Here is a 27,569-nt window from a genome sequence, read left to right on the forward strand (position 1 = left end):
ACAAGTAAACATTGCTCTGTTTATTTTGAAATATATTTCACTCTAGGGAAAGGGGGGGGGGGGTGATTGCTTCATTGTTTGATCCGCCTTTCAACAAAGCAATAAATAAATAGATAAAAATCATACGTCATATTTTTATCAAATGACTTCAGTCACATTGACATGTGGATCGCGATTTTTAACATCGGGCGGATAAGACGCTACTTAACAAATGAAGTTTGCAAAACTCTGGTAAACGGGTTCGCAACATCTAAATTTGATAATGTCTATATTTTGGTGTTGAGGAAAACATTGGAGCGGGTGTAACGGGTGCAGAATACTGCTGTTCGTCTGGTTACGTGGTCGCCGAAACGGAAACACATATTTCCAATTCTAGCGGAACCTCATTGGCTTCCCATCCCAATTCAAGATTTTGACGTATACATATTGTTCCTTCCACGGATTTGCGCCGTCATAAATCACAATTGTTTTAGATGAATACAAGCCAAGTCTACCATTACGGTTAGAGTCAAAGTCGCGATTTGTGGTGCCAAACATCAGACCCAATAAATACGGAGAACACCCCCTCAGCTGAGCTGCAGCACATCTCTGGAATGACCTTCCAGATAACACCAAGAAGTCAGCGTCTCTTGAAATTTTCAACAAACGTCTTAAAACTCATTTTTCATCTATCAGCTTCTAAGATTCTATAATAATAATAATATCCTTTATGTATACAGGATTGCACAATTAGTTGTATAAACTAGTTTACATTATGGTCCTGTCTATAACATATATACATATCGAGAACATAATATATCACAAAGCATGGGAATATCACAATTTATATACATACAAATAAGAACTAAATGAAAAGAGACAATAAACACACGAGTATCATTGAGTGTCAAAATAATGTTTTAGATAGGCTGATTTAAAAGATGTGGTAGTTGTACATATTCTTATAAAATCTGGTAACGAGTTCCATAAAATTGCTGCTGAAATGATAAAAGATCTTCTAAAATATTCTGTTTTGGCTCTTGTAACATAAATAAAATTTGTAGAGCTCTGTCTTGTATTTCTTGTGTTTACCTCATTCACAAATCTAAAAACATGTAAATACTCTGGAGTCATATGATGTAAAACTTTAAACATAAGAATAATTTTTCGATAAATAAAATAGTCAATCAAAGGCATCCAGCTCAAATTTGATAGCATGCAAGAAGTTGACACTGAATGAGGTACTTTGATATGTAAAATGATCCTTGCTGCCCTCTTTTGTAATTTAAAAAAACTTATCAATATTTGTCTTGTTCTTTGAATCATGCCATACTGTACAACAATAATTAAAATGAGGAAAAACAATAGTATTGTAAATTTTGAGTAGTGCCTCCTTTGACATAAAAGTACTCAATCTCCTTCAAACACCTAGTTTCTGACTAAGTTTTTTACATAAGGCATCTGTGTGATAAGACCACGTAAGATATTTATCGATGTAAACACCTAACAGTTTGGCACATTTGACATTTTCTATAAAAATTTCACCAACATTAATACAAAGGTTTCTACATTTCGATAATTTCTGTGACGTTCCTATTGAAATACATTGTGTTTTCTTTAAATTTATTGTCAATTTGTTCTTATGCATCCATTTCATAGAATTTATAAGATCATCCTTTAATTTTTTTCCAATTACATCTAAAGATTTATCAGAAACATCTTGCGTGGTATCATCTGCATATATATTGACTGTAGAGTGCTTGAGACATGGTGGGTAGTCATTTACAAACAAAATAAAAAACATAGGACCCAATATAGAACCCTCAGGACTCCGATGATAACATTCTAACACCGCAAAGATGAAATCAAAATAAAATACACCTCAGAGTTGTCTACTTATGCTTCATATCGAAAATAGATATTAGCGGCAAACTAACATCTGAGCGTTATGATAAACGGGGTGATTTCAGCTTCTCCATCGTCAACTTCATATATCCATGTAGCAATATTCGATTATCGCCTGCATATGGTGTTTATATCCCTCAACCGATTCGATACGCAAGAGTTTGTTCTGCATATGATCAGTTTTTAAATCGAGGCAGGCTACTGACAAACAAGTTGATGGTGAAGGGGTTCAACAATCACGATTAAAGTCAGCATTTCGCAAATTTTATGGTCGTTATAACGATCTACTTTGCCAATACAACCTATCATTGGGTCAAATGTTGTCTGACGTGTTTCATACCGATTCTTGGGCCGTTCTGGACACGCTGATTTTGACTACAGATAGCTCCGTTTACCTGATCAAGATATGGGTTCACGGCTGGTGTGACCGGTCGGCAGGGATGCTTACTCCTCTTAGGCACCTGATCCCACCTTTGGTATATCCAGGGGTCCGTGTTTGCCCAATTATCTATATTGTATTACTTGTAGGAGTTATAAGATTGATCATTGTTCGTTATCTTCGTCCTCCATGTATAAACTGTGATTGTTTGAATTATCAAACACCGACCCCACTCCCCTAAACAAAAATTCCAAATAAAAATATAAAATATAAAATCTTTTAGCTATTAACCTTAATTATATTTTTTGTTTTATTTTGATAATTTTACAGATATTAAATAAATGGTGATACGGTCATTTAATTGTGTTTTATCGTTACGTTCCTCGTCTTACCCTTGCAAAGCGCCTAGGTGTAATTCTGAGGCCAGATTGAGAACACGTGGGTCCCTTGATGTGCTAGTATTTGTAAATGATAAATTATTCAATCTTTTATATATTTTATTCCTAGTGAAAATAACTGTTCATTGAAAGCATTGATGAAAGATACATGGATGATCAAAGTTTTTCTTTGAAAATTGATGACAGTTTGCATAGTAAAACATTGAATACGAACGGATTCCACCAGGATTAGAAGTACAACCACCTTGTTATAGACTATTTTAGCGTAAATCTGGGCTTAAAATGTATTTTGTTTGTATCGCTGAAATAAAGCATAACGTTACTCTTCCTTGGAATGCGTCTCAATGAGACCGATTATTTCTGGATCACTGGTGACATTTCTGGGGTCCATGCATCGTTCGATTGTTAGAAGGTCAGGGTAGTTTTCAAGAAGATATCGACAGAATCTCTGAGACCTATTGGCACATGCGTTGTATAGAATAGTTTTTCCGGCTCTAGAGACATGGTGCACAAATAATTTGCATTTGCTCACTAAGAACTGAAGTATTTTTAGCCTTTCTTCATCGGCCCCTCCCTTTTCACTAAGAAATAAGGCTGCATTCCATCCCTTTTTGCTCTCTTGTGTAACTAAATGCGGATAATTTTCTGCTATATATACACACATGTCAAACCTTCCATGGCGACATGCAATGTGAAGAATATTAATTTTCTGATAGGACGGATTATCAGCTTGTAGTTTATATTCATCAATCAAAAATTTTAAAATTTTGACGTTTCCACATTTAGCTATGAAATGGCCCGCATGTCTTCCTCTCTTATCCGTTTTCTTGACACATTCAGGTTCATATTGAGCAATGTATGTGCAGGCTTCAATATGTCCATTTTCGCACGCAGAATGGAACGCAGATTTCAAGTCCTCAGTGGAATTGATCAGACGAATCAGAAACTTTAGGATATTTGTGTTTCCTGACTTTGCTGCGTACTGAAGAGGAGTCCAATCCATTTTGTTTTCTCCTTTGATTATGTCCTCCTCCTCCTCATGTTCTGTGTTCAATGACGCACGTTTACTTTCTTTCTCGGAGACCATTTTCAAAATTTCTAAACTACCCCCAATACATGCCAGATGTGCGATAGATTCACCATATTTTGTTAATTTTTCGATATCAAATCCTTTTTCAACTATACTCTCTATGACAGTTTTTTTCCCAGCAAGTGCAGCGTAACAGAATGGAGTTAGCTGATTTTTATCCTTAGACTGCAACAAACTGTTTCCCGCCTTTTGCAAAACTGTGTTAAAAATCTCCACATTGTCACCTTGAGCAGCTAGGTGTAGAGCTGTTCTGCCAATATTTTCTCTTTCACAGACATCTACTTCTTTGAATTTTAACAGATCGTACACGATATCATAACTTCCTCCATAAACAGCGTGATGGAGGACGGTCCGGCCTCTGTTGTCTTTCTTTATCAGTAAGCTTTTGTTGAAGGTTTCCGGCGCCGTCAGGGAATGGTATTTAACCTTATCTCCATTTCGACATGCTCTTGCTAGATCGGAGAAAGCTTCATCTACATGAAATTACAGAAAATGGAGTAAACTAGAAGTAATATCTATTAAATTACAGAGCTATAGGTTGAATTACTGAGATGTCTATCAAGTTACAGAGATATCTATTACAGTACAAAGATATCTATAAAAAATTTGTAAAGCTATTTGTAAATGTTTTGATATTGCTAAAAACCAATATTTACCACACAATTTCCCCCATGAAACCACCTTTTTGCATTATGCAAAAATCTTCACTAGAAAATTCATTGGTAAAACAGTACCCTAAAATCGAAATCCTTCAAAATTATCTTCAAATCATTGGTACATTTCATGCATTAATGATCCATTTACATTGTTGTTTGTTGAAATAATAGAAATTGCATGTAAACATAGCATTTTGAACATGATGCGTTTACGTGGATTCTCTTTTATTTCAATTGGAATGCATCAATAAAAATGTTTTTCAAGAATTTGGGTAATGCAAGGTGAAAATAACGAACAGTGATCAATCTCATAACTCCTATAAGCAATACAAAATAGATAGATGGGCAAACACGGACCCCTGGACACACCAGAGGTGGGATCAGGTGCCTAGGAGGAGTAAGCATCCCCTGTTGACCGGTCACACCCGCCGTGAGCCCTATATCCTGATCAGGTAAACGGAGTTATCCTCAGTCAAAATCAGTGTGCCAAGAACGACTTAACAATCGGTAGGAAACACGTCAGACAGCATTTGATCTAATGCGAGGTTGTACTGACGAACTAGATCGTTATAACGACCATAGAATTTGCGAAATGCTGACTTCAATACTTTTACATTGAATTTTCTAGTAATGATTTGCGAATAATGCAGAAATAAAGCTGGTTTCATTGTAAACCTTTGTTTTAATAATGAGTTTTTAGCAATATTAACACATTTACGAAGAGTCTTACAAAATTCTGTAACTTTGTTTGGGGTACCCTATGTCCTTAAAGGTGGATATCGATATTATGAACAACTTTATCTCATCGCGGCAAGGAAAAATGATTTAGGAGTTGATTTCATTTGACTTTGATAAAAACAATTTAACCTGAATCAATGAAAAAATATTTTTATCGATATGTAAAAGATAGATCACTCCAAGCCAACTAGATATCTCTTTTAAAAAGAAATAAATCATTATATATCTAACTTAATATAAATCTCTGTAAATTAATGAATATATCTGCAACTTAATATATATCTATGTAACTTAATTTTTATCTCTGTGATCTAATATATATCTCTGCAACTTAATAGATATACTAGGAGGATCTAGGAAATCGATTTAATTTGACATTGACAAAAAACTTTTATCTATGAATAAAGATATATACCATATGAAAAAGATAGATCGCGCGGAGTTAACGATATGTCTCTTTAAAACAGAAATGTATAGGTATCTGTATGTTAATTAATATATATTTCTGTAAGGTGACCTATATCTCTGTAACTTATCATACACCTCTGTAGTTTAAACTCCCGCATTAGACGCTGTTCGTTATCTTCACCTTACATGTTAAAATCAGAAGTGATAAAAGAATGAAATAGGTTACACGAGGAATATGTTTTGGTTCTAGCTGACAAAGCTTGTAATAACATTGTATTTGTTTGTAAGGCTTATTATTACAGCTGTATTTTTAAGCGAACTTGGCATTAATTCCACTCTCGGTAATCGTACTTTTACTAAAACTGCCCTTTCAAAAGATCAAATTCTTCAAAACCATGCTTCAGTTTTAGACACATTTAATATCCCAGTCAAGGGTCGGATAAATATGAGTTACCATACCTATTCTGGATTCCTAAACTACATAAAACCCCTTACAAACAAAGATACATTGCTGGATCGAGTAAATGTTCTACCAAGCCCCTATCTTTGCTCCTCACGAAAATATTAATAGTTGTGAAGGAGAAACCTCAAACGTACTGTGCGACTTCATATGTCAGAAGTGGTGTAAATCAAATGTGGAATCTAAAAAGTTCTAAAGAACTTTTAGTAAACGTGAAAAACTTTTATCTATGATTAAAGCTATATATCCATGTAACATATATATTCCTCATAGCCAAATATATATCTCCTTAAAACAGAAATCCTTAATAGGTACAACATGTATCTGTACTTTAATAACTAGCTTTGCAACTTATCATATATCTCTGCAACTTATCATAGATATCTCTGTAACTTTAATATATATATATATATATATCTGTAACTTAATATCTACATCTGTAAATTAACAAATATCTCGGTAGCTTAATAAATGTCTCAGAAACTTAATATATATGTTTGTAACTTAATAGATAGATCTGTAACTAAATATATACTCCTGTAACTTAATATAGATCTCTGTAACTTAATATAGATATCTCTGTAACTTAATGGATCTATCTGTAACTTAATATATATATTTCTGTAACTTAATGGATCTATCTGTAACTTAATATAGATATCTCTGTCACTTAATGGATATCTCTGTAAATTAATAGATATCTCTGTAACATAATGGATATCTCTGTAACTTAATATAGATCTCTCTGTCACTTAGTATAGATATATTTGTAATTTAATATTGATGTCGTTGTAACTTAATATATATCTCTTTAACGTAATGTATGTAAAAGTTTTCAATTTTGGGGTAATGTTTTTCCCATTGAATTTTCTAGAAAAGATTCGTATATCTCTGTAACTTAATATATATATATCTGTAACTTAATATAGATTTCTCTGTAACTTAATGGATTTATCTGTAACTCAATAGATATATCTGTAACTTAATGGATGCCTCTGTAACTTAATGAATATCTCTGTAACTTAATGGATATTTCTGTAACTTAGTATAGAAATCTTTTCTTGATTTTTACGGTAGGCGTAGCGTGTTTACTGTATAGTAGTACCATGTGGGTGCGTTGATTCACTGTTCGCATGTGACGACGTTGATGAAGGAAGTAATGGTTGCCTTATCATGTCTGTAAAGGAAAACAAACACCATCATGTGCCACTTATGCAACTATCCCTTTCCAATCTCCAAACAATTTTAAATGTCCGTTTATTTCAACTTGTTACCTTATCGAAATACCATTCAAACGTAATTTGATTGATATATGTTTTGAAATCGAAACATTCGAACTCGCCCTAATCAACCATTTTCATAGATTTTCGGTCGCCGATGTCAAATTCTATCTTGAAAACAATTGAAGAATATATTTTTAACTAGGATATTTTAAAACACGTGGATTTCGAACAATCACATTTTTCTCCCGATATAGTGTTTTAAAGTAATCTTAATTTTGAAATTTTCATACACGTTTTCGGTGTGAAATGTCATTATGTATTAAACAACGACACATGTGCAATTATAGAAGCCAGAGAATATGGTTAAAATTCCGTATCGCGTTAGCCAAGACCGTTTGATAAGAGATTTATTTAAGTTTCTCTTTGTACAAATCAATCTCGTATTTACGGGGAAATGGTTGACTAGATCTTAAACGAGCTGCAGTATCGTTGAAGTCCCAAGAAAAATGACTTTCACACAAACAAATGAGGGATACACTAACGGAAAAGTTTACAACTGTTTCATGAAATTTAAGTTGGATCCGAGGAATCTTTCTAAACAATCAATATTTCATAGATATCTCTGTAACTTAATATAGATATTTATGTAACTTAATATAGATATCTCTGTAACCAAATATAGATATCTCTGTAACTAAATATAGATATCTCTATAACTAAATATAGATATTTCCATAACTTAATATAGATATCTCTGTAATTTAGCATATATCTTTCTGCCACTTAGTATGGATCTCTCTGTCACTTAGTATAGATATATGTTCTTGATTTTTACGGTGTTTACTGTATAGTATTACCATGTGGGTGCGTTGATTCACTGTTCTCATGTGACGACGTTGATGAAGGAAGTAATGGTTGACTTGTCATGTCTGTAAAGGAAAACAAACACCATCATGTGCCACTTATGCAACTATCCCTTTCCAATCTCCAAACAATTTTAAATGTCCGTTTATTTCAACTTGTTACCTCATCGAAATACCATTCAAACGTAATTTGATTGATATATGTTTTGAAATAGAAACATTCGAACTCGCCCTAATCAATCATTTTCATAGATTTTCAGTCGCTGATGTCAAATTCTATGTTGAAAACAAACGAAGAATATCTTTTTGAATAGGAAATTTTAAAACATGCGCATTTAGAACAATCGCATTTTTCTCCCGATATAGTGTTTTGAAGTAATCTTAATTTTGAAATTTTCATACACGTTTTCGGTGTGAAATGTCATTATGTATTAAACAACGACATATGTGCAATTATAGAAGCCAGAAAATTCCGTATCCCGTTAGCCAAGACCTTTTGATAAGAGATTTATTTAAGTTTCTCTTGTACAAATCAATGTCGTATTTACGGGGAAATGGTTGACTAGATCTTAAAGGAGCTTCAATATCGTTGAAGTCCCAAAAAATGACTTTCACACAAACAAATGAGGGATACACTAACGGAAAAGTTTACAACTGTTTCATGAAATTTAAGTTGGATCCGATGAAGCTTTCTAAACAACCAAAACTTCATCTTTTTCATCTGCCCAAACCAAAAGTATATGTTTCCCTGAAAGAGTTACAAATATATCAGAATTATTGAAAAAAATATATAAAGATTATAAAATGTCACCTATTTGTTGTTGTGCTGTATTCTTTTTCATTTGCCGCTGTCTGAAGTATAACCACCCAGACAGAACCAGAGATCCGACGAAGAGTAGTGCTAGAATTACGATAAACACCACATGGATTTCACAACTGGCACATTCTCTGTTTTCTCTTTCATATTGAATGGGTTTATAGGTGTTTACAGATGTGTTATTTGAAGGTCTGGAAATTAAGCATATTTTAAAGCAATATTCATATATCTTATAGAATGTATTGGAAACTCTAAACAGGAAGTCGAGTATTTACATCATGTTGAACATGGAAGGTGAAGGTAACGAACAGATATAGCCAGATATAGCCCCGGATCTTATCGAACCAGTGGCGAATATGAAGGGTGGTGGGTGATTTTTTTCATACCAAAGGTTGATTTTTGAGGATGTCGTTGCTATTTTTTGTCTAGCACTTGATATCAATAGTTTTCCCTATTATTTATATAAACAATCATTTGCTGATAACAATTCGAATTTATAATGATATAAAAAATTCGAATTCTTGATATCGATAATTATGTATAATTTGATATCAATAAATGAAAGTATTGGGATCTACATGGGGCTCACGGCGGGTGTGACCGGTCAACAGGGGATGCTTACTCCTCCTAGGCACCTGATCCCACCTCTGGTGTGTCCAGGGGTCCGTGTTTGCCCAACTATCTATTTTGTATTGCTTGTAGGAGTTATGGGATTGATCACTGTTCGTTATCTTCACCTTGCATATGTAAAAAAGATCATCGAAATTTGATGTCAGCTATTCATATTATTGATATAAAAATACATCCAGGATATTTTAAATAAAAAATATGAAGTATTGATGTCACTTCTGAACCCGCTTGGCCATACTGTAAAAACAAAAACCAGAGTTCAGATTTTTTGACGGACTTTGGTAGTGTATTAAAACACATGTAAAAACGATATTATTATAGCCATAACGTAAATATGTGTAAACAATAATTGCTTCATAACCTACACAAACATTTCTTTTGTTTTGTTGCTGTTTTTTTAAGCCATCATTAAGACATGGCTCCTTTTTGCATTCGTAAACTAAGCCTATGCAAAAGCGTGATTTAATGTACCCAAATACGACTTTGTACGCTATCGCATTTTTGCCTAATTTGTAGGTTACGTTTTTATGTTTTCGCTTTCTTACCTTAAACATATGGGTATTTTATTTCTAAAGGAATTAGCAAGTTCAGATATGCCATAACGTTTTGAACCACATACTTATAAAGTTACGTAACATATATTTGTAAGAATGTTTTAGTTATTTAATTTCCATACACCTTCCATGTACAGTGATTATTGCGGAGAACAACTATTCCTTGAATTTGTAGATATCTTCTTATAGAGTTTTATATAATCATGCAATGGTAGGTTGTCAAGTTTTTACCAAAACGTGATTGTGATGAGACATCTTATTTCAAGAATAATCAAGTACGTTTCTATATTCTTGTTGAATATTAATCAAAACATCTTTTTCAAAACAGGTAATTTTAGTCCAATTGCCTCGCCGTTTTACGGAAAAACACCCCAGCTATATAAAATCGGCTTTTATATCAGGTTTTTACACTGTGGGATCCACCAGGAATTCACCCCTGAATATTTATATCAGTTTTTAACGCAGTAGCCACTGAAAGGACATGGAGGTTTCAATTTACTGTCAATGACAGTATGACAATCACAAAGCTTAATGATACAATTTCTAACCATTGATAAATTACATAAATCATCAATGCTATGATAGAATGTGAATGCAAAACACAAATGCTAATCCCTTAGTGTTAAAAGTATTTCATCACTATGTAAATTATGACTTTGTCGGTCGTTACAGATTCATCGTACAATGCCCCCCTTGTGAAAAGTACATGTAAACCATATTGTGTACATACACTTAATTTAAAATCTTTAAAAAAGAAAAAATAATAAAGATTGCTTGCCCTATTTGAAAAGAAAACAAATGAAAAGTGTTTTCGTGTTTTTCTTTTCAATAAAGGGAAGCATTACAAAATAAGTTATACATAATATTTTAATTGGTGATATCTTCAAATAGTCAAATCAAATTAAGTCATGAAATCAATCATTGTTTTCATGAGGTGAATTGATGCGCACAATAATTAAATTAGTGAGCGTATCAATTCAATTGATGAGAGCAATAATTCATTTTATAATATACCCATGAGGGATTTATTTTTGAAACTCTTGATTTCACAGAGTGTGATCCGGTTTTCTGATTCCGTATCAGTGTCCTCTGAAACTGATGACGTTTTCAACAGAGCGCATATTTTTGTCTTGCACGAACTATTTTTGAACCTTGAACCTTGACACATACTGAATGTAGACAAACTCTAGTAAGGTGTTCCCGTCACAGTTTACTAGTTGCTGTATGAAAAGTGAAGATAACGAACAGTGATCAATCTCATAACTCCTATAAGCAATACAAAATAGATAGTTTGGCAAACACGGACCCCTGGACACACTAGAGGTGGGATCAGGTGCCTAGGAGGAGTAAACATCTCCTGTTGACCGGTCACACCCGCCATGAGCCCTATATCCTGATCAGGTAAACGGAGTTATACGCAGTCCAAATCAGTGTGCCAAGAAGCGCATAACAATCGGTATGAAACACGTCAGACAGCATTTGACCCAATGATAGGGTGTATTGACGAACTAGATCGTTATAACGACCACAGAATTTGCGAAATGCTGACTTCAATCGAAATTTTGTATCCAATTTCATTTCATTGGAGTTACAAATAATTAATGATTAGTTAATGATCTGAAATTTGATAATAAATAATAATGCAACTATAAAAGTTACATCAGAAATATATCAAAAGTCGTCTGCATGTAAAATAACATAGAATCTACCTGTCAATCTTAAACAAAAGAATATTCATCAAATGTCGGCGATTTGAAAACCATTTACAGAAATGGTTTGTATCCTGGTGACTTTGAAATACTAGACAGTGATGCTGATCAATTTTAATATGAAATTTGTCGCTTATTTTCGAATGAAAATTTGACGGTCTGTGGCACCTTTACCTCAAGGCACCACAGACAACTTGCGAGAACGTGTTCAGAGGGACGATTCACACAATACTAATGCACCAATATTCGATCCGATAATCCGCGCCTGCTAACCCTATGTGATCCAAATCCTAGGAGCACGTTACTGTAGTAATAATATATAATTATGCGCGCATTAATTCAATCGATAAGAGCAATGATTGATTTGATCCGCGCATCAGCAGTAATTCATCGAAATTATAAAATATACAATAGACACCACAACGACCCATATCGCATCATAAACCCTTTTCTGGGGTAGGAAAAAGTACCATGAAAGGTGAAGATAACGAGCAGTGATCAATCTCATAACTCAGGTGCCTAGAAGGTGCAAGTATCCCCTGTTGACCTGTCACACCCGCCGTGAGCCATTATACCATAGAAGGTGACACTCCCTTTGAAAATGTTATGGATCTGTCCCATGATAACAATACAATATTTTACTTCTTACCTTGTCACAATAAGTTGAATGTTGGTGTCCTGACAATTCGTGGAGAAATTGACAACTATCGCTTCATTGGTAAGATTTGTGGTATGGTCAAGAGCTCTGGGGATATTTAAATTTGAAAGCAATGAAGACAAAATACATTTACCTAGATACATTTCCTAATGCTATTCTCTTTAATATTGGTGTTGGATTTCTAGATTGTAAATCGAAGTACAACAAATAGCAATTATATATATCATGCATTCATGTAAATTAGATGACTCTGATTGGTTGAGAGAAAAAAAATATTTAAAAATGCTATCACACTCTGGATGATAAAAATCACACCCTCCTGTGTGATAGAGAGTAATATCGATATTATATATAAATAAATAAATAAATAAATAAATATATATATATATATATATATATATATATATATATATATATATATATATATACACACACACACAGTCAAACCTGTATTAAGAGACCGTCCAACGGAGTATGGAGAAAAGGTCACATATGACAGGTGGTCTCTAAATACAGGTTGCCTATTTTCCGCAGTTAATGGATAAAATTTCGTAAATAATTTGTATAATGGAGAAAATGACTACATGTATTTGGAATTTATCATTAAGAATATCAAGTACGGTTTTAATAGTTGTAAAATAAAATTAATAATACACTGTTGTTAAAAATCTAGAATATGATGTGTTGTATCATAATTTTTTATTCATAAAAATTACACTTTTAATCTATTTAAGAATGATACACTTTGCATGCATTTCATATTACACATCTACATGCGATTCAAAAATTATTTATGAACTGCATGTAGATTTTCTAAAACTTAAAAACACTTTGTTGTAAAGAGTATTTATGTATAGCCTACTTGTACAGTGTGACTAAAAAATGCAATGCTTGTGGTAAGAAAGCAGATGGTGAAGTGTTGCGTCTCCTTTTGTACAATACATGCTGGAAAAATGTTATTCAATTTGAGAAACATTAAATAAATCACAATATCAATTGTACATGCACAGCAAATCTTTTAAGCTTAGAACTAATGCAAGCAATTTTCTTGAACTCAGACGTGTCAAATACTCGGGACATGTCGAAGTGAGCCGCAAATTCCGGTCATTATTCTGGAAACCTCTAGTATCTCATGCAGGAAAAACTGCGAATACTCCGTTTAAAATTTCAGTCCTAAGCACAATATTTACCTGATTTATATCACAACGGGGCAAATTTTTACTCTGTTGAACATAATGGTATATCATAATGGTATAACAAGTGGTAGATTTTCATTTCCGATCTAGCCTACCCGGCACTTCTTAAAGTTTGTCAAAATTCACACCCTCAAATACATCGGCCTTGATTCCCTGATCCTTGATTTTGTTAAATAAACATCAACTCGGGTTTTATTAATTAACCACACACGACACTGCATGTTGACAGCTTAGGCATAATAATTTATTCAGAGGGCCGACTAAACAAGATCATCGCAAAATTGTGCGTATAAAAACGAAAGTGTTAGGGGCGATAATTCCCAGAATAGTCGTGCGTTTGAAAACGAAAGTGTTAGGGGCGATAATTCCCAGAATAGTCGGCTCAACTGAAATCGAAAGTAGTAATTACGTTGTAATCGAAAAATGTACAGTCGTTAAATAGAGGTAAAATTTCGTGAAAATACATGAAAAGGTTGTAAAAATCATGGTCGTTGGTCGCGTCAGACAGGTGGTCGTTTAATACAGGTACAATATATAGAGTAACGTCTTGGGGGGAACTTTTTATGGTCACATACGACAGTGAGTCGCTAAATACAATGGGTCGCTATGGCAGTTTTGACTATATATATATATCTATGCTTGAAAACCCAATAACAATCTACTTTCTTAAAATGTCCGATCTAATACGATACAATGCCAGATAAGGAATTCAAAAAAGCACTGAAAAGGTCATGACACTGTTAATTAAATGGTTTTCTCGTGTTGCGAATTTTAAAGTTTTACCATACATGCAATTTGCATGCAGTATCTATATAATATCACACATGCCACAACTGAATATCAAATATATAACATGCGAATATCACCATACTTTGTGATCATGCATTGAATATCCGACTCGAAACATTCTAGCTGGGTATTAATTTGAAGGCACTTTGGATCTACAAAGAATGGAAATATACAATAACCTAATGACATTTACAGACAGAATTACATGTATCTTATTATTTGTAAATTGAGAAAAAGAAAGAACTTTAGAAATGAACAACAACACAGAAATTTAACAACAACGAAGTTTGTAAAACATTTTGCACAAGTACAAGTTGAGATGAGACGATACTTTTGAAGGAAACTTACATTTATATATCTCGTTACTGAAGTAAAAACTATCGGGACATCCACAAGGAAAGGTTTTAGCACAAGGAAAATGATTAAGTATTCCATCCGCCGCAAGCTCAAGACAATTTCCTGTCAAAAAATAAACTAGAGATTCGTCGTGGAACATATGGAGGTAAAGTGGGTAACTGGATATAAAAAATGTTTGAACAGAGTAAACAATTCAGAACCAGTTATGTGTTGCGTTTAAGTTACAGTACATGTACTAGTGAAATACATGAAGATTGCACGTTGTACTACATGAAGAATGTTTAAAGCATCGTAGCTGAAGTAATCCCCTCGCCCATTCCTAGGAACCTTCAGTTCACTGTATTCTTTATTCTCCGTATAATACACATCATACTTAGATCAAAGCTTCGTTTGTACATGTTATAAACTTGTTTGAAATATCAGGTATATGTAAATATAACAGTGGTGTTGGTGCTTGCTTTGTAACCGGAAGATGGAGATCCCCGCAGACACCTCAAACTCAGGAGGTGGAAGCAGGATATCCCGTCAGATGTGTCAAATCCAAGAAGTGGTGACTGTTCCATCACCAAACGCTAGGCATTAGAAGTGACAGTCAAGGTTTTTTGGATGAAAGGTGAAAATAACGAACAGTGATCAATCTCAACTCCTATATGCAATACAAAATAGATAGTTGGGCAAACACGGACCCCTGGACACACCAGAGGTGGGATCAGGTGCCTAGGAGGAGTAAGCATCCCTTGTCAACCGGTCACACCCGCCGTGCAGTTGGGCAAATACGGACCCCTGAATACACCAGAGGGGGGATCAGGTGCCTAGGAGGAGTAACATTATACAATTACGGAGTGTTTAGCAGGGTGCTAACCCTACTCAGACCTGATAATTTGTGCTGTCTCCCTGCTAAACAGTCCATAATAGTTTTATTACCCTGAAGAATCTGAACGTTAAAAAACTATCACACATTTATTGACTTGTACAATGCAAGGTGAAGATAACGAACAGTGATCAATCTCATAACTCCTACAAGCAATACAAAATAGATAGTTGGGTAAACACGGACCCCTGGACACACCAGAGGTGGGATTAGGTGCCTAGGAGGAGTAAGCATCCCCTGTTGACCGGTCACACCCGCCGTGAGTCCCATATCCTGATCAGGTAAACGGAGTTATCAGCAGTCAAAATCAGTGTGCCAAGAACGGCTTAACAATCGGTATGAAACACGTCAGACAGCATTTGACCCAATGCGAGGTTGTATTGACGAACTAGATCGTTATAACGACCATAGAATTTGCGAAATGCTGACTTCAATCGAAACTGTTGAAATCCCTGTATCTTGTTTTAAAACGTCAACAATATCGTAATAGCTTTCTCTGCAGAAAATTCTGATAACTTTTCGATAGTTTTCGAGGGGTGAAATCAATGTTACCTTCAACTACATACATTATTTTGTTTTACACTCAATGCCATACATTTATTAGATATAATTATATATCTAAGCAAAACATTGAGGTTTGAGAAAGTTAAACGAGAGAAAGCTTTCAATATTGTGACGTCACAGTAGAATGACGCAAAAACATAACGTCAAACGTAAACATTTCGTAACTCATTTCAAGACAAAAACGCAAACATCAAGTGAAATGCAAACTTGCATTAGAATGGAAATATTTTTCTTCTCGGTTGTTATTTGTGACCGTTAATGTTGACGCTGAAGTTTATGATTAACGATCCCGCATATATTCAATTATTTTTTGATAGAGCTTTCTCGCTCGTGCCATTAGAAGTAATCTTCTAAATGAAGACAACACAGTTGTCACCCTGCGTGTGATGGAGACATCACAAATTGTCTCCCTTCACGTGACCAGCCCTCGACCAATGAAATTGACTGTATTATTCTGAAGGATAATAATAAACGTTGGCAAGATAAACCGCTACGACCGTAAGAGCCATGCATACATAAAAAATAGTGGTACTTCACCCACGACAGGTGTCATCTGTAAATGAGTGAATGTCTCAAATGAGACGTAAAACAGCAAAATAAAAAAGAATCAAACAAAAATGAATACCTTTATGAAATGGAAATTTCTTTCCCCGTGTGTAGCAGAACTCTACAAGTGACGTCATGTATTTATCTGGAACACAGTGGTAGCCTTGCGTTTCGGTACAATTCAGTCTGTCCGAGGCAGCATCCCATTCTTCTTTGTTCAATGGACATTTGGTAACTGAAGTCACATTGAATGTATATCCGTAATTCTGCAGAAAAAATCAAAATATATTTATTTTCTTAGATATAATGTGATGCGTTTATCCGTAATGGGCGATTATCTGCCCTATGAATTGTGAGTCACAAGTATTTACAGAACAATTTTATGCTACCATTGACTGAAACTAGACAAGATGGCGGTTTCCATATACACTGTACGTACTAGTTCAGATGGTTCCTCGTAAGTCTCATGTAAAACATTTAAAACAACATAGCCAAAATTGCTTCAATGATAATTTGCATGTTCATCATGATATAAGAATGATGATTTAGAAGCAGATAAGAAAATCCAAAAACAGATCGAGGAAGAAAATGAATTTCAAAAAGTTGAACGCTCATTCTACCATGGTTATTGCAAAAATCAAAGGAATGCCGCAGTCATTATTCTACGATATACCTTTATACGTATTAACTGATTATGAGAAAATTGATACACATATCGCATTTACTTCCGAGTTTTGCTAATGTAACAATAAAGTCGATGACTAATAATTCAAGTTCATAAACATAAATATCAATTAATATATGTTGTAAAACAAATTCATAAATGTTTGAAGAACATAAACCAATTGTCTGCATTCCGAAAGCGTCTCCTATATAAACATGGCGATGCACAGACAAGTTTTTCTCGAACTGCATTCAAATCAACTGACATAATCCGTTAACACCAAAATAAATACTTGAATATTTTTCAAAATAGATTTAGAATACCCCTACCATATCATATTTTTCGTCAGTAAAACACAGTTTAGACCTTTTCAGAAACTGCCATGTCAAAGTGACCTAATTCGTAGCTATATAGGAAAACGATCGGCTGAATATTGCTGAGCCTTAGTGGGATAGAAATAAAGTTCTTGTTTTCGTGTATGTTGCAGGATAATCTCTTATCGTTATCTGTTCATCAATTATAAAGGCACAATCAGAAATAAAACGTATTATTGGTGAAGAAATAATGAATGTATAGGCGTCTGGGTCAAGGATATTGCATTATAACCCACATGTATATGTAAACAATGGAGGAAATTCGAACTACGAATAAAAATATATAGATCGTAATTTATCCACGTTTAAAAAACACAGCTGTTTTCAAAGGATTTTAATCATTAAAGAAGAATTACCAGTAGTGAAGGGAGCTCTGAAACCAGCTGGTAAGCAGTGTAAATAACATTTAATCGACAAATATCTCTTATGTGGTACAGAAAGGGGTAGACTGATTTGCAAGTCTTGTTTCTTTTTATTATGAATCAGTGGGGTAATACATTTTTTTTAAAATCGTGGATAAATTAGAGTTCTGTGGTAATGACACATGTTGTTAAGCTTCCTGAAACATAAAGAAAATGTAAAAAGAGACACCATAGATCGGAGAGAAATATTGATTCGTGGTTCGAATTTCCTCAATTCTTTATATATAGGTTATAGTGCAATATCCTTGACCCAGGCTCTTATGAATGAATGAATGTGAAGAAGTTTCGTGTTCAATATCAGTTATCCATGTGAGTTACGTTTAAAACACATACAAAACTGCGTGATGCGTCGTTAGAGGAGATAAATTTCAGGATGATTAGCATTACATACTATAAGCTTATCACTTAGGGTTCATTATCAAATCGTGCACATACACTAAGTATGCATACCCACAAAACTGGTAATTATGATATACATTGTTAGTAAACACATGTGACAATTTTTTTTCATGACACCGCAAAAACCGAGGCCCCATGTCAAAGCTGATGTGGCTTGATAAAGATACCTCGCTGCTCAAAGGCCGTAAACCGTAGAGCATAAACCTAGATTTGCAGCGCTTTACCGGCAATGGTGACATCTCCATGTGAGTGAAAAAATCTTGAGAGGGAGATAAAACAATAGTCAAGCCACGGATCTGTAGTAATATCTTTCCAGTGGGGTCCACCCTATGCAATGTTTGCCAAGGGGTCCAACCTAGGTTTAAGAGTATAGTATTAACTGCATGTAGATAAAATAAACAAATATATATGGTTTGTCTTTTCTTTTACCATTTGCAATTTCAGGGGGCGGATATCAGGGTCCATGCCCCATATTCTGTGCCTGCCTCTGCATAGGATTATATTTCAATTTCCTTACTTAATCTTAACACTATAGTTTTCTCCCATTGCTGTCTATATAAGATTGAGTTCTCCCATGTGAAAAGCCAATGAGAGTCCAATGAGTACTTGATTCTATAAACCGAGATTACTTCTTGTGTATTTTGTATGCTATTTCCCGTGGGGATCCGGGTTTTAATAGGTCCTCAGTTTCTCTTGCTTGCCGTAAATGGCGACTGAATGGGACACTGCCTTACTTTTCCAATGCACTTGATCCCACCTATGGTGTGTCCAAGGGTACGTGTTTGTCTTACTATTAATTCTGTGTTCTTTATTGGAATTTTGAGATCGATCACTGATCATTATCTTCACATTTTTGTAGCAACGGTGTTCCAATGAATTTGTATTCCTGACATCATGTTATGTCAATTTACATGTATAAAGTTTGAAAAAAACAACCGTGAGTTTGTTTGCGATATACAACAACAGAACCTTCAAGGCCGCAGCAGTGAGATTTCTTTATCGTGCCAACACCTACCGTGATACGTTTGTAAGGTCATATTCGAAACATCTGTGAGCTTGGTGTTTGTCAAACGTCTGACTTTCTAATAGCTTTATATGCTTGAATTTCTGTTAGGCCTCTCGCTTCGGAACAAGTGAGACTGAATTCGATCATCGATCATGGGCCTCGTCAAACTAAGACGTTTCAGATAGTGAGTGTTCTTTGAATAAGTACCCGTTATGGTCTTAAAAAAGAAAATAACAGGTCTCTCCCGTTTCACGGTAGGCGTAGACACGGTAAATATCTGGAACTCACACCTGGAAACCATGGGTAGCTCAAACAGGTAAAAATTCACGAATGGAACAATAAACATCACAAATGCAGGTTACTGACAGATAAGTTGATATTTCAGTCTCGTTTGAAGTTAATGTTTTACAGATTCTATGGTCGTTGTAATGATCTTAACCTGTAATTTGGTCTATTATTGACTGCCGTGTTTCATACCAATTGTAAGGTCGTTTTTTATATACTAATGTTGACTACAGATTATGATTCAGTTTACCTTACCAAGATAGAGAGTTCACGGCAGTGAACAGGGAATGCTTACTCCTCCCAAGACACCTGATCCCTTCTGGTGTTTCTAACGATCCGTATATGCCCTTCTCTCAATTACATATTTATAATAGGATTTATAACTTTTCATCAACTTTACCTTTTCATAAAAAGAAATCTATCCAACATTTTCTCAAAACTTTTTACAATTGGAAATGTAAAATTACGTTATGTCATTGATATACTGTTTGTTATTTTCATTTTCTCATCAATAACGTTAAACTGTCCGAAGATACACTTATCCATATGTCTGGATACATAACGAAGAATTACAGTTTTGTGACACGGAATATTGGTGAGATAAAAATCGGAATGCAAAAAGGAAAAGAAACAAATAATACGTAAATCAGATATGAGTATATATGTTATAAACACCACAAGATTCTCAGATCGTACATATAACACAAGACTGACAATGACTGATCGAGAAATGTTATGGCAGCTAATCCTGTTGTTGAATCCGAGATGTTTGATTATTTCTAGAGTTCGAAGCTTATCATTGATTCTGAAAATGAATAATTTCCCTCTAATACTTGGGTAATCTATATACAATGCACCTGGGGTATAAATTCAAGTCAACCAAAAACGAAATCAAAATAATAATAATAAAACATGATACAAACAAGAAAATACCATCATTCGATCTGGTCGCCTTGTGGTGCTAGATAACAATACGAAAACAGCTTGGTTACAACAAAATCAAGTTCACATCGACGAATGGGTTGTAGCGCCTTTGAAGAAAATCTTTCATTAAATGTTTGCTAAATTAGCTTTATATCATACCTTCTCCCTACTGTATCAACCGTAATCAGTCGCAATAAAACCACTTTCAATCAATCTGGATGCATACAAAAATATATGACCTTCTAATGTCTCATGGCAAGACTGTGACCTATTTTTACTAGCAACCTTCATCATGGCCAAATGACCTTGCTTGCGGGCCAAGACACAGTGGTAGTGATAGATAACTTCTGTAATGTATTACTCTACTGTTGAATTATGGCCTGTAGAACAACAGTTCTACATTGGGCTCGACCAGGCCTCAAGACCACAAAGTCTCTAATTTTGAAACCAAGTATCGAAAAGCGACCATTGCCAATATTTTTTTTCACTATATAGCTCCAAGGGTGTTGGGATAATGAACTCATTATTTTCCACTATCCTCAGGATGTTTCTTAATCAAATCTAGTTAGAAATAACAGTAAATTAGGTGCAGTGTTGTTTCAGAAGAGAGAACACAAGAAGTATGATGTACCTGTAAGAATAGGTCATATAATGCATCATAAATGACCAAAACTGAAGAAAACGTATGGGATTTATATAAAAACACGACTGAAAATTAAGAAATTAAACTAGGAATTTCTGACCATTTTTATTTGTATCACTTACATTTGTTTCAGCAGATGCCAAAACGAGTACGATGTATATAACGAGAATCATACCGCCTTCCTGGTAAATCCGAGGTGTCATCGCTACGAAAAAAAAGGACAAAAAATCATTGATATGAACTGAAAATATGGAAAACCGGGAAATATTTAGAAATACATATAATTTGAATTTCTTAAATCACTACGTGGTTAATTTCGGTTTACCGATCGGGCCCGTCAAGCTAGAACCCTCCAATCAATAATACTTAATCTTTCTTTTCAAAGTCAGACGTAACAACAATTAACATTTGCTATATATTAGCTATTTATCTACTTTCACGGATGTTGGCGCGTGTGGATCATTCCGTGTGATGAAACCAGAGTACCTGGAAATTCACGTGTTCGAGCGGGCGACCACGACTGGTGTACAACCACTGTCGGTCACAGGGAGTGAACGTGGTACGCAGTGGCGAGAAGCGAATGTGTCAACCACTGCAGAACCTACATTTCATAATGGTGGGACACTCACAATGTACATAGGCAGATCCAGGAATTTGTGAAAAGGTGGGGGGAGGTCTAGCGCTTGATCTTTTATGTACTGTTCACAACCTACACCCCTATCCCATTTACACCCCCTTTACATGTGTATTTAACATCTGGAGACGGTTTATACATGCAGATTCGCCTAAAATTATCCTATGGACACAATTTCAGCATAACTTATTATGTAGTAAACGGATAAACACAAGTGTTCAAATCAAAATGCATCCTAAAATTGGTTTGATATGATAGACTGAAAAGGAAGACAGGCAACCGTGTTAGATAAGTGTTAATATGATAAAATCCATTACTTATTTTTTCAAATAATAAAACTATGCGTAGGTACTAATTCATAATTTTGACGTTACACTGTGCTTCTCATAATTACATATATAAGGCATTGAGAATTTGTAATAGATCAGACCGAGATTCGTCCCGGGCCCCGTGAGTCTATATAGTGAGATGCTCTATCAACTTTGTCATTTACTACTTGCTTCCAAAGTTCTAGTCGATATAATCGCCATACTCAGACCTGATTTTGTGATGAAATAAAAAAAAAAACTGATTTAAAGATTAACCCCAACAGAACGGGGATCTGGTGTAGATGGTGCGAATACATTTCCTCTCCCTTCTTTTTAACTTTCAAATTTTCTATTTTTAAACAAAACGTTTAGGTTACATATACTGTTTAAGAATTCTTAACTGCCACTTAAATCTTACAAAAATATCGTAAGTATACATCGATGTGTCATCTAGAATTCCGGGGTTGATAAATTTGAATGATGCAATTTAAGTATCAACCTTTCAAGTCATTTTGATTCAAAGTATTGTTAAAATTGAATACGATATCTCTTACACTTAACATTGGTATGGTCACTTTGACCTTAAAACATAACATGAACCAATTTAATCTTGAGTCATTCTATACAAAGCAACACATATTGAATATCCAATAGACCTGTATACATGTATCATTACAACTCTAGCAATAAAACTTATAATGAACTGTTTGATTTAGAAAATCTGTTTTAAAACACAGTTTAATTTCAACCCAGAATATCAAGTTTCTACATGCCTATAGACCAGGTAGCACAGTCCCTGTTTTTAAAGGACAGCATTTCCCCATGAACTCGCTATACTCAACGAAGACAAACACTGCATTGCATTTCTCATCGATGTCGTAGCGTTGTTAATGGATGAAGCATGACATATTAGATATTGACAGGACAGTAATTTCATAAGCTTCGAAGATCATTGACTGTTTCAACACTTCAAAGTATAAATATTAACGAACAAATTTGCAACCCCCTATAGTTTGGGGTTTTTCGAATCACATATGTACATAACAGCAGCGGAAAAGAATGAGCGAGTTGCCTACATACTTCTATGCGCTGCTTGCTAGCGTCATAATTGTTTGTCTATTCGTGGTATTTAAAGTTAATGATGTGCCAGTTCAAGAAGAATTTAAAGACTAGTATTGATATACTATTTGACCTTTTTATACAAACCTGAACACAGAATATACAAACATGTGTGCAGGTTTTACAGCGATATGCTATAATTTATTTTTATTCAAGGGACGTTTGAAGGCAACATGAGCATGTTACAAAGAAAACGAAATGTTAACGAGGGCTGGAACATAATTTAACAAGCATTCTGAGAGTATTGCATAGCAATACATAGTCCCCTACCGGAGGCAAAAATTATTGAACTGCATCAATATTCAAAGTTCTTTATGAGACCAAGGTTATAGTAAAAGGGAATATTGGGAAACCAAGATAGGAATGGTTGGAAATCAACTACTATTCAGGTACAAAGACTAGACAAGGAGAACTTCCAAATCGATCTGTAACTTGTAATGGCAAAGCAAGCATCATGATGTTCTGAATATCAAATGATTATATGCATGCACATTTAAAAAAAGTCCAGGAAACTGATAATTCATGTTATTTTTTAATTCCAAGGGCAATGACTTAATGAAAAATCAACAGACCGAGACGAAACTCCAACTTGATATGTAACTTGTTATGGCAAAGCAATGTACCAAATATCAAAGGAATATCTCCACGCACGTAAAACAAAAAGTCCGGAAAACTAATAATTCATGTTATTTTTCTAAGTCGAAAGGCCATAACTTAGTGAAAAATCAATGGAACGATACGAAACTTGAACTTCATCTTTAACTTATTATGGCAAAGCAAGGTAGTAAATATCAAATGAATATCTGCAAGCACGTCAAAAAAAGTCCGGAAAACTAATAATCCATGCTATTTTTCTAAATCCAAGGGCCATAACTTAGTGAAAAATCAAAGGACCGAGACGAAATTGATCTGTAACGTGTTATGGCAAAGCAATGTACCAAATAGCAAATGAATATCTACAAGCATGTAAAAAAAGTCCGACAAGGAAGGACAGACAGACGGAGCGCAAACCTAAACTTCCCATCGACTTCGTCGGTAGGGGACTAAAAAAATATTACACAAACATTGGTACAATGTAATTCAAGAGTGACTATTCATTAATAGATGATGGCTTTACAAATCTTTCATTTTTTCCAAGAGGACATTGTGTTATCAAAAAGAATTTATAACCATTATTTTGTTGATAATTGCTGTGAATGATCTTTTCCGGCATGATCCGCTCCTGTGTTTTTGCATCGCGTGTGCGTTATTGACTTTAAAATAAACAAGAACACGTGTCAATTCAATACTGGATTCGTATCGTAGATCTGTTTACTTTTTGTTTACGAAATAATCAATCAAAAACCTGTTGGGTTTAGTCTTTTCATTCAAAATGTAAATGTTTCAGGGGTACAGATATGCATTGCAGTTAGGTTTTTAATATCGGGCCTTTGTCATTGTTTAGAACCCCCATAATTTAAACAGCCCTGACATTCATTTCAATGATAAATTCGACAGTAGAAGTTGGCTTGTGTCATACCATAAAAGCGGTTTTTAAAAAATTAATCATCGAGTTTTATATCGCTTTGCTGAAAGAGCTTTAAAAAGATCAATAATTCTTTATTATGTGTATCTAAATATAGAACCAAGTAAAAAGACTCTCTCTTTATGTACCTCTACATAGTTCGCAATGAGCATGTTAAATGTTATTAATTTCCTGATGGACGTTTTAAATTTTTACAATATATAAAGGCATATTAGAAATATCTGGATTAATATTCTTTTCCTTATTTCTCTTGTTATTACTAAACGTTTAGAGAAGTGAAAAGACCGACTTCAGTAAGAAATATATGAACACAATTTGACAGGATTCAAAACATTATATACCAGAGAAAACCATCGATCTTAAACTATTCATTGTTATCATTGTTACAATACAATAATACTATGTGCTCCTGCTTTTATGTTTCTGATAGTTTGACCCCTATGGGCATGCATGTTATAAAATGTATAGACACATATTTTGAAACAGAAAATTGAAATAACAATTTGATTTTCACAAACCTTATTTCCAGATCCTTTATCGAACTATGAATGCAATGTATTTTAAAATCAAGTTTGGTCATGTATGTACAAGCTTTTTGTAAATTCAATGGATCAAATCTAGTAATTACAATAGGAGTGGAAAACCACAGAGTTCACTAATGAACTAAGAAAAAAAGAAGAAGAAGATAATAGATAAATAAATAAAAGTAAAAAAGTACACCATCCCTAAAACAAGAACCGAACACACTCTTGGAATTTATAACCTAGGATTAAAACGACATATATTGTAAAACTATGTTGTATTAGGTAAAATAAAACTAGATGTGTCAGTGTGAGACGGATGCCCACGCTATCACACAATTTTGAAATATTTTTCAAAAATAGTTTGATCGACAATAAATTCGAATTTACCCCCCCCCCCAAATAAATCAGCTAATTATCTACAAACACCGCCGAAAACAATATGGAAATCTGTAAATAATTACAAATGTTCAAAGTTAAAGGGCAATAACTTTCGTAAAAATAGATCAATTGAAATGAAACGTATACTTGAACTGTAAATCATCAATGCATAGAGACATACTAAATATCAGCTTATTGTCTATAAGCACAAACAAGTCTGAAGAACTGTGATGAATTAAACATTTACAAAATTTGAGTACAATAGCTTTCGTAAAAAGAAGTCAATCGACATGAAAGATACTACGCAGAAATGTCCAATTAACCAGGCATGAATCATAACCTTTGCCCTTGTGACTCGAAAACCGTATAGAACCATCTACGTGGTATGATGTACCAGTGTATCAAGATTGATGTTTGTCAAGCAAAGAATTCTCAGGATGCCGAGCAGCCAATATTTGGGATTTGAGCAATATTTATGCCATGATCTCCCAGACAACAATATAATATATATTTTTTATTTTCTATTCTGGTCAATCATATCCCCGCATAGGTTAAGCTAACCGTACTTCATGCAGTACTATAAGTCTACACAACGATGATTAAATATCATTTTCACAAATAGTACTATGTGGTCCTTGTGAAATACATATCAATGAAAGGTGAAGATAACGAACAATGATCAATCTCATGTATGAAAAGTGACGATAATGAACAGTGATTAATCTCGTAACTCCCATAAGCAATACAAAATAGAGAGTTGGGCAAACACAGAGCCCTGGATATACCAGAGGTGGGATCAGGAGCCTAGGAGAATTTTCAATGTGTATTGACAAATATAATTTTTATAGCTAGAGTGGTACCGAACTGGCCTATGGCAGTTTGAACTTCCTATTTTGATGTAATCATAATAGAATTGGAATCTACGCTATTACAAAAGATGGATGTTTACCTATCCATATATAACTAATGTGAAGTAGAATTTTATAGATATTAAATCAGGAATCTAATCAATATTAACTGCATTTCTATATATCTAGAATTATTCTGAGACAACCTTCAGGTGTACACTCGGGCATACTATAAGTCTTTCATCCATGGAATGCACTCGAATTTGAAGTTTTGTTTGCAGGTGAAATCAATGTGAAAATGCAATGCAGGGTGTTGTTTTTCCGCTGCCGACAGGAAAGACAGATATCATTGAACACTTCCATTTGACTTATGTTGTTATCAAGTTCATTAACAAACCGATTTCTGTTTTGTCTTATATAGTAACTCGCTTCATGAAGTATGTCGCCGTGAAGCATTATAATTCATGTCCTTATGTATTTTGAAAAAGGAATTCTTTTCTCGCACTCTACTTTATATTCTCACGGAATTTCCAGCCATTAAGATGTATTTACGATGTTATCAACATGCGCATTGTTCACAACTGCGGCGAATTCTCGAGGAAATAATTATATCATTACAATTTATAAAGATAACGAAGGCAAAATATTGTAAATGTTAATATCAGTGCTTGAATAGTTAAATGATTACCAGTGTTAATAATTTTCCTATATAGAGTGTATTTCTAT

At 34.3% G+C, this 27,569-nt stretch overlaps 1 protein-coding gene across 2 annotated transcripts in view; it reads right to left on the bottom strand.

Annotated features, from left to right (window-relative positions):
* Positions 1-2,746: 2,746 nt before the first annotated feature.
* Positions 2,747-27,569, bottom strand: part of LOC125653811 (uncharacterized) — a 73,965-nt gene continuing 49,142 nt past the window's right edge. Inside the window, exons 8-16 of one of the 2 annotated variants that reach the window (XM_048883426.2) lie at positions 21,630-21,712; positions 16,870-17,056; positions 14,801-14,911; positions 14,535-14,604; positions 12,459-12,554; positions 8,911-9,107; positions 8,094-8,165; positions 7,119-7,190; positions 2,747-4,224 (exon numbers count right to left, since the gene is read on the bottom strand). In XM_048883426.2, the coding sequence (XP_048739383.2) occupies positions 2,981-4,224; positions 7,119-7,190; positions 8,094-8,165; positions 8,911-9,107; positions 12,459-12,554; positions 14,535-14,604; positions 14,801-14,911; positions 16,870-17,056; positions 21,630-21,712 (2,132 nt within the window). In that variant the 3' untranslated portion in view covers positions 2,747-2,980. Of the gene's footprint in view, positions 4,225-7,118; positions 7,191-8,093; positions 8,166-8,910; positions 9,108-12,458; positions 12,555-14,534; positions 14,605-14,800; positions 14,912-16,869; positions 17,057-18,873; positions 19,000-21,629; positions 21,713-27,569 lie in introns of those variants that run through there. The other variant, XM_056143389.1, reaches the window with a different exon arrangement.

Source organism: Ostrea edulis, chromosome 7 (genome assembly GCF_947568905.1).
Source record: "Ostrea edulis chromosome 7, xbOstEdul1.1, whole genome shotgun sequence".
Classification (NCBI taxonomy): domain Eukaryota; kingdom Metazoa; phylum Mollusca; class Bivalvia; order Ostreida; family Ostreidae; genus Ostrea; species Ostrea edulis.